This window comes from Symphodus melops (assembly GCF_947650265.1).
Source record: "Symphodus melops genome assembly, chromosome: 8".
Lineage (NCBI taxonomy): Eukaryota > Metazoa > Chordata > Actinopteri > Labriformes > Labridae > Symphodus > Symphodus melops.
The window spans coordinates 4,961,203-4,982,497 of record NC_136698.1 but is presented as its reverse complement, the minus strand read 5'-3'; the positions used below and the strand labels follow the sequence as shown (position 1 = coordinate 4,982,497).

Here is a 21,295-nt window from a genome sequence, read left to right as displayed (position 1 = left end):
CCGGGCTGTCCATGTGATTGATTTGGTTCAAAGGTACAGATAGGCTTTGAAGCTGTACATGATAAATGATCTGTAAAGTATGTTGCAGGTTAAAGTTGTAGGGCGAATGACGGGAATAATATCAACGCTGAGACTGATGCAAATCTGTTCTCTAATTATATTCGGTTTGGATTCAGAGTCGTCTCTATTCACAAAGTTTTCTTGAATCATTTTTGCAGATTATGTTTGATTCTACATCATGTTGATTCTACATTATGTTTGATTCTACATCAAACATAATCGGCACAAAACAACAACTTTATCATGCTCGTCTGTATTCGCACCAATCCATCCAAAACTAACAAATCTTACATTCAATATAGTGTAACATTTGTATTCACACATTTTCTCTGGATTCAAACACCTGTTTTCCACATCTCTGTTGGGCGACCTTGTCAGGAAATGTTGCACATGATGTTTTTACGACAACCTCAAAGGATGTTTGGACTGTATGACAAGATGTTCTGCTACTTTTCTATAGTTTTAGTGACGCAATTTAAAAATGTCACCTTAAGTCTAATTAAAGCAGAACTTGTCGGGTTACACGAGGATCTTTGTGGCGCCTCGGCATGAAGCTTTTTATCAAAGAATAGCTTCAACTAGAGCTGATGGATGCTTTGTTCTCAATTGAAGAGAGATGAGGGCAAATTCCTGAGAAGAATAAAAAAACCCAGTTTTTTTCAACTTTGTGTTACTTCACCGCTTTTAAACTGGTGTTGATATATTCTGTGTATGAAAATCCATTCTGAATGAAGAAGTACAATTTTCACTGCACAGAGTTCCTTCCCATTTGTTTGGCCTTTAGCTCTGTGGTGGGCAGTGCCATCTAGAGGTGGGGTCAGTGAGGGTCAAATGATTAAAGTCACATAAATGTCTGAAACAGCACAGGCCACATAAGATAATGAGAGAAAAGTCTAACGTTAGAATAAACAGACAAATGTGCTGATGGCCTCACAGTCATCCTGTTGTGCCCTCCTCTTGTCTAACTTTGGTTTGTGGCGTGTTGTTACCATGATCTGTTTTCATAAATACGTGATATTTGACGCTCTGATATTTATCAGAAAAGCCTGTAGAAGAGCCTTGAATTAAACTCACAAGTTAAAGTCAGATATAGCGCTTGCCTCTTGTAATCTTAGTTTGAGGCTTTCCTCTTTGCAGCACAAGCTCAAGGGACCAATACTTCATAAACAGCATTCAACCGTTTTTGATCACCTGGCCTTGAGAAGATAATTTTCTCGAAACAATAAAACTTGACACCAAAAGACTCCCTGCATGACTATATCTTCATGCAGGGAGTAGTATGTCTTAAAACAAAGGAGTTCGGTTCCCTTTTAATGGGCCTTGGTTTCTGTATTGAAATGCTTCAAGAACTTATGTCAATCCAGTGTTGGGCTATAAATAAATAGCCTCATTATAGGATATTTGGACAAATCCATTAAAACAAGAGGGACATTCTGACAGTTGATGCATCAAGACCCTTTCCTTTTATCTCTGCAAACTAAAACTAGATGTTCTGTTTGTTAATGCTGAATAAGTTTTACTTCACTCAAGCTCAGACCTGCCATCATGGATTGGATTAAACAAGAAGATAAATTTATTCATCTTGTGAGGGGAAATTCAGTTTGGCTCTCTGTTGTTGAGACATGCTACACACACACACACACACACACACACACACACACACACACACACACACACACACACTCGCACACACTCGCATACAGGCTAAAATACACACACAAGCACAAACAGGATCCTTTGGACATGCATTGATGCAGCGATATCAGAGTGACGGGGCTGCAAACAGCGAGCGCTCCAGAGCTGGGAGAGGGGGTGGTTCTTTGATCAAGGGCACCCTGACAGTGCTCAGGAAGTGAACTGGCACCTTTCCAGCTACCAGACCAATTTCCAGACTTGGTCCGCACTGGGACCCTCCGGTTCCCAACACAAGCTCCTTCAGACTAAGCCACTGCCGCCCGCTGATTGTCATCATTTCCTGCGTCACGTCATTTCATACGTCATGTAAATGTTGTTGTGTGTTTGTGTGTCCCTCCAGGTGGAACTTTATCCTGCTCCTGTCAGTATGCTCAGCAGCGCTCTCTGCAGAAGAAGAATACCTCGCACAAGGTAACAACACACCTCTATATCATCAGCTCATACATGCACATCTTAGTTACAATCCACAATAAGACCTTCCTCTTGATATTGAAATGCATTTACGTTTCAGTCTGGGAAAGAGTATAGGTGTCACATGAGGACTTGGCATTAGCAATAAATTGAATCAGAGAAGCACTTTATGTGAAAAACAATGTTCGCTTTTGTACCGTTACTTAAAGCGATCAGTCCAGAATCTAAAGTTCAAAACGTCGAGGCAGCGAGTCAGAGGTGATTGTTTTTAATACTTTATAGCTTTATGGCAAGTAGAGATGTGGACAGTGTCTGCAGACAAGTCTTTATCTCTCTTCTTCTCCTCATTTTTAACCTTTTCCTGCAACATGTCTGCTCTTGCACCCCAGGCCACAGCTCGCACGTAGAAGCAGCCAGAAATAGCCCCTGTCTCAACCGTCATCGCTTACCTCTCATTCTTACCTCTCTCTGCGCTCAGCTCCAGTCCATCAGCGGTTGCTCTTAATCCATCACATGTAAGCATAATGTGTGAGCACTCTGGGGAAAGAGGGAGAGGATGTCTTAGTCTAATTCTTAAACAGGTATTGAAAACAGTGCCTCAGTTTGCCAGATACTAAGGATAAGGTGATATGCATCTGGTTTGTTGGCGCAGACTCCCATAACTTCAAAACTAAAGAGGTGTTGTAGTCGAGGAGATCTGAAGTAAGTAGTTGACAATGGGAAGCAGAGGGTCTTGGTTTGACTGGGGCTTTTCTGAGTCAGGGGGAATTATTTTTCCTCCAGATATGACTTTGTGGGAAAAAACTTGCCTTACTCAGGTCCACGTATCTGTAGTTGATATACCAGGATCAATCCATCTGTCAACTTTTTTTTATATAAAAAATCAATTTCAAGACAATTGGTACGCAATTAACATCTTTCCTTTTTCTCACGGAAACTTTCAAAAACCTAGCATCACTGTCCTTATAAACAGCCCTCCCAAACAAATAGACTTCTTAGTTTAAATAAATCAAATATAAATCAATAAAATCAAATGACCAAATAAAAAATGAATAAGCGTGAACAAAAAAACAGGTATACATATTAAAGAGTAGTATCTAAAACATAGATAAAACATTAAGCTTCCTCACAATGAAAATTGATGACACAAAAAAATACAATAAATGAAGGATTGATCCATCTTAAGACAGGGAGGAGGAATGCACTGGAGCAGCTTGCCTTCATATATGAGATGGGTTAATTGAAATGTGGGCTGACGTTACCTCAGGCTGAGAATGTCAAAGACATCTCAGTGCGTGCTGAGATCAGCACACATATATATATAGATAGACTGACAAGCTGAGAAATAGGAATAAAACCCTTTCTTAAGCACACTCAGGAGAATCTACTGTATGTTTTATTTCTGTTAACACACTTCTCTCTTGGCTCGGACTTTCACTCACTTAACATCTTTCCTTTTTGCTCTAACAATATCCAGCGCATGCACTCAGATAGATGGATAGATAGATAGATAGATAGATAGATAGATAGATAGATAGATAGATAGATACTTTATTGATCCCGAGGGAAATTCAAGGCATCCAGTAGCAGTATACAGACAGGCAAGACACAAGACATTGGTTACAATAAACACCCGCTGTCCCCTCTCAAATACACAGGTTGTGAAAAGCTGCTCTTAGTTGTATTGTTGGTCCTAGGAGCATTAACACCTAACAGATACACAGACTTTCTTTTTGATTTGTGAATCTCTTTCCTCACACAGGTCTTGAGTGGATTGAACATGATTAAAATTGTGTCAGCTCGCCCATTTCACCTTTTGTCATATTTCAAGGGTCATTTTAATCTTTTTTCACTGACCTTCCGCAGCGACTGTCCTGCGGTCCCCGCTGTTGGAAAAGTATGACGGAACCCTTTTGAGTAAAGCTGCTCCAATGTTGGCAGATTGATTCAAAAGGTCTTTGTGAACAGGTTTCCTGTATCCTAGTTTGGCCCCATCTTTTTCTCTAGTCTCCTCACTCATCTGGGCCACAGCTGCCTCTCTGGTACATACTCCAAGAGGAAAACAAAGACTTTCAAAACCATCACAGGGAGACAGAATACTATTTGACCACTGGCTTTTCTGTAAACATGAGGAAGTGAAGATCATGTAATGTGCCAGATGTTTTGCCAATAAAAGCTATGACACATTTTTCCTGATTTAAAATGAGCAATGTGAGAGAATGAAATCATTGTTAACACTGTACAGTGAGCGGCGGAAAGCACCTTGAAATACATCATGCACCTTTTGGTGGTCTTAAATAACTGAATCAGCAGAATCAAAGTTACACTTTTAAGGTGATTAAAGGAAAAGCGTATACCCACAGAATGAAACATATCAAGGCTGGGTATTAAGAACTTCTGACACAGCAGTATGGAAAACAGTTACACAATCGAAATATGAATACATCGGAATTTAAGTGAGATATAAAGCAGTACATGCAAGAAAAAGATACAAGAATAAGAGTGAAAAATGAGAATACACTCATGTACTGTTTGCAGCCCCGTCACTCTTTTAACAAGAATGAATTCAATAATCGAGTATTCAGTTTAAAAACCGATCAACCTGCTGGACCACCTTCTTCCTACTCACTGACTGTGAGTTCAAACATTTGTCACAGTAAACACTGGATTACCACATTTTAATACCAAACATCCTCAGATATTGCGATAGCGACTCCATGTATTAAGATTATTAAGGCTGAGGTGAGCAACTTGATTGTATGTGTTTTTGTTGGAGGACCCTGTTAGCCAAAGCCTTGCTCTGTGAGATCTTGTGATCCTTACCGTTGTCTCTTCTTGTCTGCAGGAGTGGATATCCTCTCTCGATTGGGGCTTACAGCTCAAAGCAGGACAGACTATCAAGACAAGAGGACAAGCTCACCCTCGCATGCTTACAGCACAGTTCACTCACCTTTGGATCCTCCTGTTTCTGGATATGGGGTATTACTCGACTCAAACTCCCTCTATGAGGCTCCTGCAGGCGGTCTTTTCCCGCCTGAGATTGGGGAGGAATTTTCTGTTGTGGTTAGCTTGAGCTCCTGGCGAGCAAACAATGCTTTTCTTTTTAGTGTCAAAGATGGAAGGGACAGGCTGCGGTTTGGAATTCAGCTGCTACCACGCAGAGTGGTGGTTTACTCTGCAGAAAAGGCTCCCATCTATTTCAACTACAATTGGCAGGACGGGCTTCAGCACCCCTTTGCTGTTGGTGTCCGTGCACGCTCTGTGTCCTTCTACGCAGATTGTGGGGCGGTGCAGCAGCGGGAGCAAACCCTGGGGAGATCTCCGGCTCTGGGGGAATCTGGGGGTGTTTTCACTCTGGGTAGGATGAACTCCAAAGCAGCGCCATTCTATGGTCGAGTCTGCCAGCTCGATATCTATCCCTCAGCTCAAGCTGCTGCGCACTTCTGTAGCTACCTGAGAACACAGTGCCGGCAGGCCGACACTTACCGGTTGCCTATGCCACATCCTGGTTTGAAAATTGAGGCAAATGACCCTCCTTCTGACCCAATGACAAAGTCCCCTGTTGGAGTAGCAGCTACCCATCATACCCCTATTAATGCCACAACAACTTTCAAAGTGTCCCCAGGTAGTTCGATCGAACAACTTTCAACTCTGAGCCCATCACTACAGCTTCATTTAGGGGACCAGAGCCACATTTCCACATTGGATACCCTTGCCCAGTCCACCTCATCCTCGCCCCAGTCTGACAACCCCACCGTAAGCACCCTGAGTGGGGGAGCAGATCGGGATCTCAGCTATAGCACAACTACCACCACTGTCACTACTTTCAGAAATAATTTAGCTAAAGAGAGAAGCTCCCAGGGAGATGCTGATCACTCTGAAAACAGCACGGAGGAAGACAGCGGCTCTGAGAGCCTCGACACTGAAGGGACTACCCTGCCGGGTCTGATCTCCCCCGTCAGGCAAAGTCTATTGAAGGAAGGACTCAGGAACAACTCAATCACCAGTTCCGGAGAGTCTCTCTTGGTGCCCCAAAACACTCATCCGCTCCTGGAAACTCAGTGGAGAGCCAATGGGACCACTTTTTACCGGGAGAATCAGGTGGACAGCTCTGAACATCACAACCTGGATGGCAGCTATGAAGATGCAGACTTGGGAGGATATGATTATGGATATGAGGACCCAGACTACTTCTATGACTATGAAGGTGGTTTCCGTGGCCCAAAAGGAGAGCCAGGTCCGCTGGTAAGTGACTGAATTTATGAATAAAAAGGCAGAGTTGTGATTGGTAATGGAACAGTCCAGATACAAGTCAGTACATTGTTACAAGTGAACACAAGGAGAATCTCAAACAAGTCAATCAAAGCTAATTTATTACCACTATATAACTGTTGTAACCCAAGGATATATGGAAAATGTTCCGTCAATGCAGGACAGTGATTTAAAGGCGATGGCATGTCCAAACACTGTTCGTTTTTCATGTACCTACAAGTTGTTAAAATAACACGCCATTCTCTTCCTGAAACACTGCCAGCGACTTTTGCACTCGTGAGAAAGTCATCCCAAGGTTGGAGGTGTACCTTAGCAAGAAAAAAAAAAATTAGCTGTCCGTCGAGCTCGATGATGTAAGCAGGCTGTGAGGAACGCTCTGCCTCTGAACATGCTTCTACAGCACAGCTTCCCCAGGTATATTGCTCGTGTTTCCCTGTGTGAGATGTGTCAAATCTTCCCATCTGATTTGTTCACACTCAGGAGTTTGTGTGATGATGTCAGAAATCTGGACTCATCTTCAAGTTTCCATAGTACAGCCTCAGCCATAAAAGAAAACCCTGCAGATGTGTACATGCTGCTCAGCTCTAAGAGCACTGAGCTGCTGCAACAGATGCTCAAATCTCAAACATGAGAAAACTGCACTGAAGTACTAAGTACATTAAACATGTCTAACAACATGTAGCACCAGACATTATAGCAGCTTCAGATGCTCGCTGTACACTCTGCATCTGTAAATATTTCCTTCTCTGCTCTTTGAACATCAGTTTCCACTTATATGACATCTAGTTCATTTATCTCAAAGGTGGAGAAATGAATTGAGGGATGGTTTGTTTTGATGGGACTTTGATTGGTAAGCCAATGAAGTTCAGCCCCTGTGTTAACACAAGACGAAGCACAATTGATTCTTATTGATGCACATAGACTCTGTTTGGTGGGTCAGGCTGTGCGCTAGCTAGACCTGATTTATTAAAAAAAAGGGAACTTCCTCTGTAGATGGCAGAACGGCAGATGTGATAGTCCCTTTTTTATCTGATGTGTGCATGGGCCTCACTGCTAGAGTAGCCACTTAAAGGAAATTCTTTGCAGCACATCCGCCCCTGGTAGCAGTCGGTATGTTCGGCAACAGCCTTCTCAAGCTCTGAGACGAGTTGTTGCTGAGAGTGGAAATACCCTCTCACAAAAGTCTGCATGGCATGATTGAGGGTCTGCCTCTGACATCAGCAGTGTATTTGCATTGTGTGCTTCTTTTCATATTAAAGGCAGGGGACAGACTGGCTCTATGTGCAGCAGTGGGTCCTGCACTTAAGTGATGTGAGACTTTTTGTGTGGATTAGGACAAGCTGACACAATCACACAGGGAAACAGGACCGTGTAGCAGCTGACGGGACTTGGTCTAAAGAAGCAGGTTCCTTCACAGACAATCAGTCTGTATTAAGGATCAGAATGGGGGAAAGGAGGAGGACAGGTCAGAACAAGGTGGAGCATCAGAAAGCGGGCAGTCGCAACAACACAGGGAGAAACAAAGAACCACGGAGACCAACAGCTTAGTGTACAGGTAGACTCACACTGATAAATAAAACTGCAGCGCTAAAACTACAAGAAAGACAAGCAGAAAGTTTTGAAGAAAATAATTGATGGGATGCTATTAAATATGTTGTTTTTTATATTTATTTATTTATGTGTGTGTGTGTGGGGGGGGGGGGGGGGGACTTATTGAAGTGGTTTTTAAAAAAGATCTCAAATAAGCCAGATAATACAGCACTATCAGTGTTTTGAGCATGTTTAAATGTTTGAGTCAGGTTTCACTGTATGTGACTATAAGCAACCTTTTGCTTCAGTCCAAACACTGAGTTTGTGGTCTTGATCTGTGCCTGGTATAGTTGATCAGCTGCCCTTTCTTTTAGTTCACTTTCAGTGTTGCACAGTGTGTTGCTGTTTCTTTGATTCTCATTCTTTTAAAAGCTGTGATTGTTTGTCTGAGAGAAGCAACATTCTTCTCCTCTATATGTCCTGCATAAGGCAGCGCTGACAGTAAAGTCGCCTTGACTTCAAGAGAAGGCTGGAAGGATGTGTTGACTTGAGTCAGTCATCACCTCCTTAATGCATTTCCACTCTTGGTAATGTCTCAGTCTGTTATTAAGAATACCACAGCAGACATCCTACTGATTGACTGCATGTTGGCGTGATGTCACACAGCGCAGGGAGTTCAGAAGATGACTCAGTCCAGCCCTCAGCGTTGATTGAATTTGACTTCTTGAATTGACTCCACCGGGGGAAAGATTTGACCCTCTTCTTGGCAGGATAGAAAAAGTTTGTGAATATCATCATTCTGCTGCATGAATGCCTCGTCTTCTTTACGCCCTGTTGTTGTGGGGAAGACATGCTCACAGTTTCCATGTGTCTGTGTGTGGGAGTCCAGAGGAACAAACAGCTGTTCCTCTATTCATGTGTCTCTCTGTGTGAATCTCCACTGCTGAGGATGCTCAAGGGCATTCCTGTTGTGACCTTTTGTAATAGCAACTATTCAAAGTAGTAAATAAGATACTTACAGGGCCTGAGTCTCCCTCACTGAAATCTGACAATTAATAATATATGAAATTCTCACACACGTCTGGCATGATGCGAGATAATCCTGCCTAAAGTGATACATTTACAACGATTATTACAATTCCTCTGTGCGTCATGCAGGTTGCACGGTCGAGTCCACAAGCGGATCACAATGATCACTTATTTACATGTCTTTACACATACTTCTGCTACCTGTTGTCGATAGATCCCACACAAGCAGATTTGAGGACAGGGAGGAGGTGAGGTGTACTGTATTTTACTAAATATTAATAATAATATTAATATTAATTATTGTGTATTAAATGGGATGATGAAAACGTCCTGGAGGGTCTGATGAATATGTGTCCTTTGTAGTAGTTGTTTCTATAAAACCACAAACGTACAAAATGTTTCACTTTTTTTTTTCACAGTTCAAAGATGTATATTGTGATGATGATCATGAAGTTAAAGTGTCATGGTCAGTCTGTTATCAGAGTGAGTTTGAAACTCTTGAATGTACCAAAGCATGATGGTGCTGTCAGTGTCAGTATGTTGTTGTGTATGTTCTTCTGGTGAGCGCCTCGTCTCCTTTTTGCCTCTTAATTCATCATAGTGCTTACGTAAATGTAGCGCATACTGATCATTGCAGAGGCCTGGACAGTGAACTGCATGTTATTGCTTGCAATTAACAGACTCTCTCTCTCTCTCTCTCTCTCTCTCTCTCTCTCTCTCTCTCTCTTTTCCCCCTCATCCCCTCTTGACTACATTCCCTTCTGTCCTCTGTCTCTCTGATTTAGGGTCCTCCTGGTCCCCCTGGCTTACCTGGTCCAGCAGGAAAAAGAGGCTCTCGGGTGAGTAATCTTTGCAACAGTGATGGTACACAGACAGAGTGGCGTTGATCATACAGAGCATTTTTAGCCATCACACTGTATATGCGAGTGGATAAAGCATATGATGTATTTTAAAGGAACAGACATTTGTCTTTTTTTCTTTTTTTTTGCACTTGATGCATTAACAAAAATCAAGTCGGTAGCCTGATCCAAGATGATTATGTAAACAATCAAAAAGAAGATGAACGTTTCAAGACAGAGAGAGAGAGCGAAGAGGAAGAAGACAAAGCTGCTTTGTTGAAGCTCAGAATAATGAAGTGGCCTCTCCTGTGAGCTGATTACTAAGTCATTATAAAGACATTACAGTGCGTTTTTTTATGGCTCTGAAGGCAATAAACTTGCTAATCAGCAGCACTAACACATTTACTGAAGTCTTAACTATTATCCATCTTTAGTTATGAGAGTCAGCAGGCACTCGTTATATGATTTGCCTGTGTTTCTCAATCCAGCTGCAGGCGTCAGCAAAAAGGTACCAACAGACAGATTGAATTCAGGGAACAAGCCGTGCTTTGTAAAGTTTCATGACAATCTCATTTTTAGCTTAGAGGACGCGGGAAGCGTTGTTTACTTTTCTGCACCTTTGAAGCATCAAGATGGAGCGGTCGTGCTGTTCCAGATACAGCCAGCTGCAACCGACAGCCATGTCAGCGGCAGAAATGGCGGCAGCCGTACTCTGATCTTGAAAGTGTACTTTATACAACTGCCAATGCTGTCATGATGCAATGCTGTGATAATGCCACAACGCCTGGAGGCATCTTTACACAGAGCGAGACACATTTTCCCCAATGGATCTGGTATGTGTTAGGGGGAAGGTATATAGAGGGTTCAGTTGACTCGTGGTCTTTGTAGAAGCTCTACCCTGCAGAGAAACATCTTTGGCTGTATCACGGCTAATTCAACTCAGGGACAGTAAATATCTGGAGTTCATTAAAATACGATTAAATAGATTTAATGCTTGATTACACAAAGACAGTTTCGTACACCGGCTGTTTTACTCCATCAGATAATGACTCTCGAATGTCTAAAAATGGCCGCTAACAAGTAATTGCCTACTTAGATTTGTTTATGTGGATTAGCACATTTGTTTGCATAGTATATTGTATAGATGATTGTTTTTGTGTGGTTGTCAGTGTGTAAATTAACTCCTCCTCCTCCATCATTTCAGAGCATTCAGACCCACACAATTTCTAAAATTACCTTTCACCCATACACCTCACAGCGGGAGATTATCCCAGTCAGGTATACTTGTAAAACTTGAAATACTGAGTAGAGGGTGTCTGGGTAGAGCGCACAGGTTGATCTGGATGAGGAGACAAGCGTAATGTTGACTTTTTCTCGATTATAATCACAGCGACCCGTCAAAGGGCTTTTTTCACAACACAGGAAAATGTTGCACTAGCATTTAATGTGCACCGTTAAGGCTACGGAGCGGGTAAAACTCCAATCAAAGTGTGTCATCACCCTGCTGTCTCACTCACAGTGACTATTAGGGCTGCATTCACGATCGGCTCATCTCAGCTTCATGGCAGGAAAACGTGTATAACATTGGAATGATTAGGCCCGAACAAATTTGTCCAATTGTGTTTATATTGGTACCGCATCCGGACAATGTCAGTGTTTTTTTGTAGGATTGCAGAACAGTACATGTGTTATGGGGTCTGCAGATTCAGAAAGACAACAGTCCTTCAATAAGTCAATACAAGGGACTGTTGTTTAAGTGTCCTGACCTAAAAGTGGTGCCAGGTTCGACGTTTCTAAACCTGCTGTATTGACAGACTGGCTCTGTTCAGATGAAAGCGCTGTGGTTTTTTCTGCCTGCTTATTCTTAACGTAGAGCAAAGCAGAACGGCAATATGGCAAGTAGACAGGAAGACATGATGGTGGACAATAAGTCATGTTTCCCAGTAAATGCCAAGGAGAACACAAAGCTGATAAAGAACATACTGTTACCCCATAGGCTAAGTCATAAAGTGGAGACAGAGGGAGGCTTGGAAATCATTATGTGGTGGGAAGCTGAGGGCTGAGTGCCGCACTGTGGTTGTGTCTCTGCAGTCTCAGCAAAGAGCGACAGACTTATTCAGCTGTCTTTAATTGATAATGTTATCAGACACACACCAACCCAAAGGCACACCATTTCGTCTGGGCTTTTATCATGGAAAATACTCATTCACTTTGAAGGGCTCTTTATAGCAGCGTTTCCCAAACTTTTGTTCCTTTGAGCCCCTCCTCCCTAAAAAACAGCTGAACCTCCCAGGACCCGCTGGAAAGAGATGCTAATTTACTTTAACCTTTTTCTTTTAATATCCCAACTTAGTAGATCTTCACTCTTTTCTTTAGCAAAATACCTTTGTATAAACTATCCACTAAGTGTTACAATGATTTTAGTTAAGATGTGTAAAAGTCATTTTGACAACGCCAGAGAAGACAAAGCCTTACGCTCCCTCTGAGACCTTTGGCGACTTCCCCCTATGTTCTCTCTGGTCTCAGATTAGGAACTAATGCTTCTTTATGGTGAACAAATTCTGAATGAAACAGGTTAAAGGTTTGAGGTGATGTAACACTACTATTGTCAAATGCATGTTGATTCAAAAAATGTCTTTGGAGGCAGCTTAGCTAACAAGTTTTGCACCTTTCAGACTGTTACACACTAACTGTTATATTTGCCAAAACTTGGAAACAAAGGATGTCTTGGAGAGCTTAAGAGTTTACATCTCATCTTTTTGTTTCTATCTGAAACTTGTCTTGAGGAAATCTGCCTCAGAATACTGACATCGAAAGTGACAATAAGATAAAAGGAGAAAGAGAGATTAAGATCCTCTGTTCTGGCTCTTGGTTGTAGTGCAGAGAAATGATCCTGCAAGCAGCAGGAGCTCATACTGTGTGTGCAGGAATGTAATGTATTAATAGTGTGTGTGTGTGTGTGTGTGTGTATTTGACTGTGTGCACCCAATTGTAGAAGTGTGCACGTGTGGTTGCGCATTCATGACATACCTGTGATGTTGAAGAAAGGAAGTTGCCTCGCTGCACTGAGAACATTTCAATACATATCATAACTGTTATCATCCTTCTTGCATGCTTGATAAAGAAGACTGTGCACCAATTGCGCCCTGCACAATGCTACTGGCATGGACTGGCTGAGTCCAAGTGTCGTCATCTACACCCTGCTTAACCAGTGTTAGGCTGCCAGAATTCACTTTGTTGTGTATCATTCTGATTCAACGCAAAGCTTTTGTAAAGTACCACTAATATTCTTATCTAATCAGTCATTCTTTACATACACCGAAATAAAGCCCAATTTTTATGTGAGTTGCTCAAAAATTTCCTCTAAGTGGTTTCCCCATCACATTTAGCTTTTTTTGCTGAAGTCTAAGATATGTGGATTTTGTGATGTCAGCCTTGGAAGCAGGCGAGTTGTGAGTGTTGCTGTCTTGAGCTTGTGTTCTGACTTCGGGATGCCAACTTCTCCTCTTTGCTTGTCGGCTCTGCAGCAGTATTTATAGTAACAATTTGGTTACCCTAACCTGGCTAAGGATTGTTACATTACTAATGGAGTCATTGTTCACTCAAATGTTTTATCGTTTAGTTGTAAATCTTCAGTGTTGCTCACCCCACCCTTTGGGGGTAATTGCTGCCATGTGACGTTAAGCAGGACTGGAGCTATGAGGCTAAGCACGGGGAACATGAACAGCGGCATGCATAATTGGGATGAGCTAGTATGTCACTTCCTAGCATCATCCCTCAGTTCCTTGAAAGTGAATTACGTGACATGAGAATCCGTCCCATCTTGCATTGCTTCCAGGCTAGGGGAATCATTCTGAGGCTGCAGCATCCACTCTTTCTCTGTAGACTTCTATGATGATAGAGGATAATGACAGCGGCAAATTTGTGCTCCACATTTTTTGGCACTGAGCCTGGGTGTGATGTTACAGAGCCAGTGAGAGCTCTCCTAGTTGATGATGATTAAGAATGCTACCCATGAAGCCTCTGCATAGCATTAAGCAGCTACGGAGCAACACTTTTCTTTCACAGAGTATCTATTTTTTATCTATTTAATGTCTTTATAGATTCTCACAAGAAACGATGCTGTCTGAATTGAAATTATTCTAATTAGTTAGCTTTTGTTGTTGAAACCCCACTGCAATCTAATTATTTCTTCCTCTGTTTTCATCTCTTTCAGGGTCCTACTGGTCCACATGGAAACCCAGGACAGCCTGGACCGCCTGGGCCCAAGGTGAGTGGCCCTTTCAAATTTTCAGGAGACAAAAACAGCTCCCTGAGAGTGCTGGGCAGAAACAGCTCCTTTTGAGCCAAAAGACACAGACCAGGGTCAATCATTGTGATAGCACCGTCTGTTAATGCGTTGGACTGTACTGTTTGCACTCCTACCAGCCACAGTGCACTAGTTGAACTCTCGGCCTATGGTAAAAGTTCTGAGCAGACCTCAAGTCGCGCTGCCCGATGGTCGCTGGTCACTCGTTAAGTTTTATGAGGAAGGGTCACTGAATGAAAAGAAGACGACACAAGGTTTATTTATAGATCAACATTCCCCTGTGTGCTTTAAATAAATAATATTTGCACTCTGTATCCCCACAGCTTGCCATCAGCTTGCCATACTCAATGAATAGGGCAAAGTTTTTTAACACATTAAGTCACATGCAGCGTGTGCTGGTGGAGTCTGTACTGTTGGTAATGATAAGACATGTGTGTCTGTTTGTGCTTAATCCCTCTTAATAGCCACATACACAAACATCACATTTACTTACATCAACATTACATAACACCTGATAAGTAAAGGCTTAAGAAACTGCAGCAGCAGTTTGTGTTGTCATGGGCCCATCAGCAGAAAAATAAATCAGATCATGCCGAGTTATAGTTTCGGTGCTACTGTCCTGTCTGGATCGGGTTTGACGTGAATAGACCTACATCTTTGAATGAGTCAATCATTGTTAAGCTTTGAGTGAACGACTGGTGCCAAGCCAGTGAGTCAATACAAGCGCAACTGCTGTGTCTCCCGTCAGCAAATTCACTTTGCTTAACATTATTCTCTGACAATATATATATTTTTTTATAGTTGGACATGTGACAAGCTCATGCTCGGTCAAAAGATGACTTCACCAGTATCAATATCATGCACACTCGATGACATGCCTCATCAAGCCTTAGGGAAAGAAAATAAGCCAGACTGAATCATTTCTTATTAGTTAGAAAGCTCCCTTAGGGTACAGAAGAAGTGTTTATTTAAGCTTAAAATGATTGACGAGGCTTGTGGGTAACCAAGATGTCAAAAAGAGAAGAAGAGATCCTATAAGCTTATCATCACAAATCTGACAATCAATCAGTCAATTCTTTTTTTTTTTTAAAGGAAAGGACGCATCAATGTTTTCATAATGATAAATGGGTTGTAGATGATAATCATATTGGAGTATAATTTAACAGTCATCGTATGATATAATAATAATAATATAATTCATCATGGTGGGGCTATAGGTAGAGACTGAACCTTTTGATTCCCTGGGAGTAATGTTAGAAATTTGCAGGAAAATCAGAGAGAAATTGCTTTTTTATTTTATTTTTTATTGATTAAACAAAAGCAATGGAAATCTCCTGGTCCGTGCTCAAGCATGGTACACTTCCTTGGCCCTGGCACGCATGGAGGAGGTGTGCTTCAGGCCGGTTAGTCCATGAGTAGTATGAGGCCTGCGGGGGAACTGGGAGGGGGGCGTGAGTGTTTAAATAGGCAACAATATCTAAAATAATACACAATGTATTTAGTTATTAAATCACTTGAGAGGCCTTTTATTTGGAAGTTTCCGAGTGTTGGGTTTTCATTGTGGAGCACAAGGATCCAAGTCTCATTATCCATGACACTGACATCATATGAAGGGATAAAAGAAAGAAATCTGTTCTGTCAGCTGTGCTTCTCCCACCATTGGACCAGATGTTAAGGCTACATTTGTGTAATAGTAAGGATGTGGGCAGCTCCATGCGGGTGTTTATGGTGGCTGTGGTTTGACCACAGAGTGACAGCATACACCGTGCAATCAGTGGGAGAAGTGTCATGCTATAGGAACTAAAACAAAGGAGAAGTGGTTGACAAATGTCTGAAAACATTTCAAATATACGTTTACTTTTAAAGCTATCTATCACTTTTTGGGGGGGGGGGGTCTTTGATACAAGTAAGGGGGGCTCCGAGGATGAAAGGTTGGGAACCACTCATAAGATATATATAAATACTGTAGATATGCTAGATGCTATATAGCTAAAAATGAGACGAAAGAAAACTTCTCTTGCAAACCTCATCATGCACATATGAGATACTTTTTCCTCTTTATTTAGTCACACAGCACAGCTGGATTGATTTCTCTGTGTCATCTCTGACCCCACTTATTATCTTAATGATGGGCTATCAAGACACATTGCTCTCCTCCTCTTGGGCCGATAGTCTGCGCGTACACGAGAGAAAGGAGCATGTGCATGTATGTGAACAGAGGAGCACAAAAAAGAAATATATAAAACAACTTTATACTCAGCGAACCAAGACTCCTACCGTGCATTGCTACTTAACAAAGGCATCTTCATGAAACTTAATAATGTATTATATCCTCAGTTTCATTGAATTGAGTTTAATTATCCAAATATTCACACGACTACAGTTACAATAGTTTAAACACAAACCTGAACTTCTTTTTTTAGAAAGTGCTTTAAAAAACGACAGACTGTAATCTACAGAGCTGCTTCAATTCAATAGTTTATTATCTGCGATCACAGACATCGACTTTCCATGGATAAACTGTGATCTGTTGCACCTCTACTAAATGTTCCCCCAGCCTCTACATCCACAGTCATGCATACACATGCAAAACCCCAAGCAGCGTATCTAATACCATAGTGGCCTATCGGTGAGTCATTCTCACACCCCCAAACCCTTTGTGAAGGCGTATTAAGAGACTCTTTGTCTCTGTTTGGGAAAATATCCACTGTTGAAATGTGTTTGGTTACCAGGACATACAAAGAAGACTAAAGTCCCTGATTCTGAGCTTAGTTGACATGTGTTTTGGACTTAGTCTGAAATGTTATGACCACTTGCTTGCAGAACTTAAAAGACTCTTTCAGGCTTCTTCATGCACTGCTGACTTTTTTTCCCAAACAAAAAAAGATCCTGGTTTTATGTTGTGTTAGAATTTCCGCTCTCTAAACCTCAAGCCTTTCTTTGCCTCAGTGTCGGTTAGTCAAAACTATGGAAACATGATGCTCAATATCCCAGAGGGCAAAGCTTGTTTTAAGCAGATAGGGACCGATGTGAAGATGGTTGGGAAGATGTGAAGATGGTTGGGAAGATGTAACTAAAATACGAATCTCAAGTGTCAAACAATGGCTAATGGTGCATTCCATTTGATCTCGGAAGTCGGATATTCAGAGTTACTGGTCTGATACATCATTACGAACGCAACCCGAGGTGGGAATTCTGACTCTGGAACTGGGAGTACATTTAGTAGTCCGATTTAGAATCCGTCATGGTGGCAAAGTGCACCAACAGAAGAGTTTACACTGTAACTATTTTGTTTAATAGCAGCTTAGTCTTTTTTTGTGCGTCTAACTGATATTCAAATTCAAAAAACTTTATTCGTCCCCGTGGGGAAATTCAAAGGCAATAAAAAAAACAAAACAGTTATTGTCCTGCAAGTTTCTAACTGGGGTCTGTTGTCATGTTATTATGCTATTTTTTTGTATCACAAGAACTTAATTAGACGTCTAGGCAAAAGTTATTCAACATAACGTGGACATGATCTTTGCAGCAACAACCCGGACAGAAAACAGCTGCTTTGAAACCCATCACAGCTCATAGATTCAGCCCTCTCTGGAATACAGTGTAAACTGTATTTTTTTGTAAAAGAACAGAATTCATGAACATAATCAACACTTGACTCTAGCTGCTAAAATTTATGAACTGCTCCTGATCAACATCTTTCAGCTATGATAAAATAAGTCTTGTGTTGAAAGTAGGTTTAATTTCAGAGTTTTTTTTTACTGTCAGTGTGTCGCTAAAGGTTCACATTGTAATCCTGTTTCTGTTCCAGGGTTCAAAGGGGGACCCCGGTTCTTCCCCAGGCCAGGCCCGACCAGGAGAGAAGGTAAAATACTCGTCACGTCCCAATTATTCCGTTCTATTTTTTCTTGGAAGCTATCTTGTTTTTCTTATTGGGTATCTCTTCCATCCCCTTTTTTGTTGTTTCTTATTTATTAGTTACGGTTCTTAATTAGCTGTGTTGACGATCTGGTTTTCCTCCTCTCATTTAAACAATTAAGAAACTTCCTTTAAACTCCCTCTCGGCATTTCTGACTCATGCCCTTATCATTGATCTGTCTGTCACAGCAGCTGGTTCCTCTTACTCCCTGCTCATCCCGCTCTCTTTAACATCATCACAGTAATGATTTTCCTGAGCAGCACTCCGACATGTCTTGAACCAATTAAGCTCCAAGTGTATCTTTCTTTTCCTTCAGCTTTAAATGCTGTCTGCACTCATAAAAAACAATCAAAAGTCTGAGTTTAAAGAGATTCAAACTAAACTTGTAGCATGAGACCATAGTGATCCAACTGCATCCTGAAGCCAGCGTCACTAATGATTTCTCTTCTTCTTTCACTTTGTAGTGGTTAGCATCTCTTATCTCCACTCACCCTCTCAGCTCATCTGATGTTTCTTTTTAGTCGTAGAAAAGCACTTCTTGGCTGTCCATATGGACACATATGGAAAATGGACGCTTCTTTGCAGAAAATGAACATGATTGTTTTTACTGTTGTCTTGAATAATGAGGTCTCCTAACCATTACTCTGTTAGCTTTTTAATTCACGAGATAACAGTAAATGAGCTCTTTGTGTTGGAAAATGAAGATGTAGTCAGTGTAAAGTAATTTGAACTAAGTGAATATCATAAAACGTACAGAGGTTAAAGCAAAGAAACTTCTCTGAGGTCTACGATTCATCCAAGTTACTCTGCCTTCCTCTCAGATATTTTTCTTCTGAATATTCTGTATCAGTCTTTCTTTTTCTTATTTGCCATCAATGTTCAGATAGTAAACTGGCAAGTCTTGTGTTACCTAAATGTATTTTTGTTTCTATAGGGTGACAGAGGTCCACCAGGTCTGCCTGGTCCGGATGGATTTCAAGGGCCTCTGGTAAGATTTAGTGTATTTAACTAGAAGATGCATATAACTAAAAGGTTCATTGAATACTCAGGATCCTTCAGAATTGATCATTTATGACATCTCAACGTCAAGTAGCGCAGTCTGCTGAGAAGACTGCTGCTTTTACTTTTGTTTTAAAACAACATTTCTTTATTATTGTCTTAAAATCCCCAGTATTGATCCAGGGTGAAAGAATGTCATTCATGTTTTCAATTGTTGAAACAATTGAAAGCTTTGCTAAAAATTCCATACAGACAAACACATGTGAACACACACACACACACACACACACACACACACACGCTCACACATACACACATACTCTGTTATGACTGTTGTTATTGTGGTTCATTATTGGGAGCGAGGATGGAGAGGGTCACTTTTATGCTACGGCTGATTTCCCCTAGGCTGGTCGTGACACACACACACGCGCACACACACACACACACACACACACACACACACACACACACACACACACACACACGCACACACAAACAGTTTAATTGCCTATGTCCACTGACTGCTCTTTTTGCACAGGCACTAATGTAGTTTAGTGTTTCAGCACTCAGAATCCAGACCAATAAAATGCCCTCAGTGTAAGCTGTTTACTGTCGCTGCACTTAAAGTTTAAAACAGGTATACAAATTTGCACACACTCTCACACACACACACACACACACACACACACACACACACACACACACACACACACACATCTTTTTCTTGGTATTTTACTTCATCTGTCTTCTTCTTTTTTGACTGCCTTGACATACCGCTGCCTTGCTATATTTAGCTGTCTGAGCTGATGCCCCTCTCTCACAGTGAAAGCTTTAGAGACGGCCATGTTTCTGTCTCCCTTAAACTTGATGGCCTTGGAGGTCAAGGTCAAAGGTCACCCCAAAGAGGAAAGGCACCCTGCTTACCCCGGTCAGCAGGTCAAAAACATGCACAGTATCCCAAGCTACCTTGGGTCAGTAATTGTAACGCTGAAAGATGGAGAATTTCATTGACACTATTTACAATTAAATGAAAGACACTGACCTCCTTAAGCCCTGCATGTGTTATCGTGGAACATTACGCTATCGACAGGTGCGAACCACAGGGTAACTCGCGAATTGATATACAAACCTGATATAGGAGCCACAATAACAATAATATCACAACACAGTAATTCTGCACAACCCGAAAACAAAAATCAAAACATCTGATTATCTCTATCCCGCCGTCAAATTCTTATTTGGCAAATTAACTTCCGACCACGTCACCCATTCATGTCATAAGTGCCAGAGTGAGGAGTCATGAAGAAGTGAGCTGGTGAGTCAAGATGGCAGAGAAGTCGGTTTGGAGAGCTCCTTGGATCTTCACAGGAGTCTGAACGGGGATATCTTGCAATATTGATGGTTTTCCCTAAAGTTAAGTGCTTTGTTTGAAAGCAGTCAATGCCTACATTGACTTTGTGCCTTTTTGACACGGAACAGACCCGACTCTGCTTTAGATTTGTTTGTACTTCAGCCAACGTGGCCTGATGTTAGTTGTCTAGGTGGCCTCTTATTGAAGCTCCAAGTCTAGCCTTCACATAGCTGGCCTTCACCCTCTCTCCCAGGAGGCCATCTCAGTGTTTGCAGTAGCTGAACCTAATATATCCAGCACATGAACTGTGGCCTGTCAAGTATTTTCAGAGGAAATGACTGGCTGGGGGCCTGTGCTCTTTACCCCCAAGTGGGTCTTTTATTGAGTGTGAAGGTTCATGTGTCACAACCTCGGAAGCACACGACGGAGTCGATGGTGCCGTTTGAAGAAGGCCTCACACCGGCCCAAAAAGATACTGACCTGGCCCTGACCTTGTGTTTTAGATCTGTAAACATCTGCTGTTGATAAGCATGTCAAGAGGAAAAAATAAAAGGGTCTTCAGAAGAAAAAAAAAAGGCGCTGATTTACCAAACAATAAATCCTGTAGTTTACAGAGAAGAAGTGCATGTTTAACCAAATGTGGAATTTGGCTGTTTCACAGAATTCACATTAGAGTAGAATAAGCGAGCTGTTAATCTAATTGAAGTTTTTATGTTTTGATATCTTTGACAGCTCTTAATATTGGTCTGAATGCAGACTATTGGACAGGCCGTTAACTGGACACACTACATACAACAGATGGGATAATGTAGTTGAAGGAAAAAGCTTTTGTTGAATAGAAACTGACATATTAAATCATGTCTATGTCACTTTTCCCACATCTG

At 41.6% G+C, this 21,295-nt stretch overlaps 1 protein-coding gene across 2 annotated transcripts in view; it reads left to right on the top strand.

Annotated features, from left to right (window-relative positions):
- Nucleotides 1-21,295, top strand: part of col24a1 (collagen type XXIV alpha 1 chain) — an 83,274-nt gene that overhangs the window by 6,895 nt on the left and 55,084 nt on the right. For both annotated transcript variants that reach the window (XM_079350322.1, XM_079350321.1), the window contains exons 2-7: nucleotides 2,096-2,166; nucleotides 5,012-6,411; nucleotides 9,783-9,836; nucleotides 14,053-14,106; nucleotides 17,954-18,007; nucleotides 18,996-19,049. In XM_079350322.1, coding sequence (XP_079206448.1) covers nucleotides 2,096-2,166; nucleotides 5,012-6,411; nucleotides 9,783-9,836; nucleotides 14,053-14,106; nucleotides 17,954-18,007; nucleotides 18,996-19,049 — 1,687 coding nt within the window. The remainder of the gene's footprint in view (nucleotides 1-2,095; nucleotides 2,167-5,011; nucleotides 6,412-9,782; nucleotides 9,837-14,052; nucleotides 14,107-17,953; nucleotides 18,008-18,995; nucleotides 19,050-21,295) is intronic.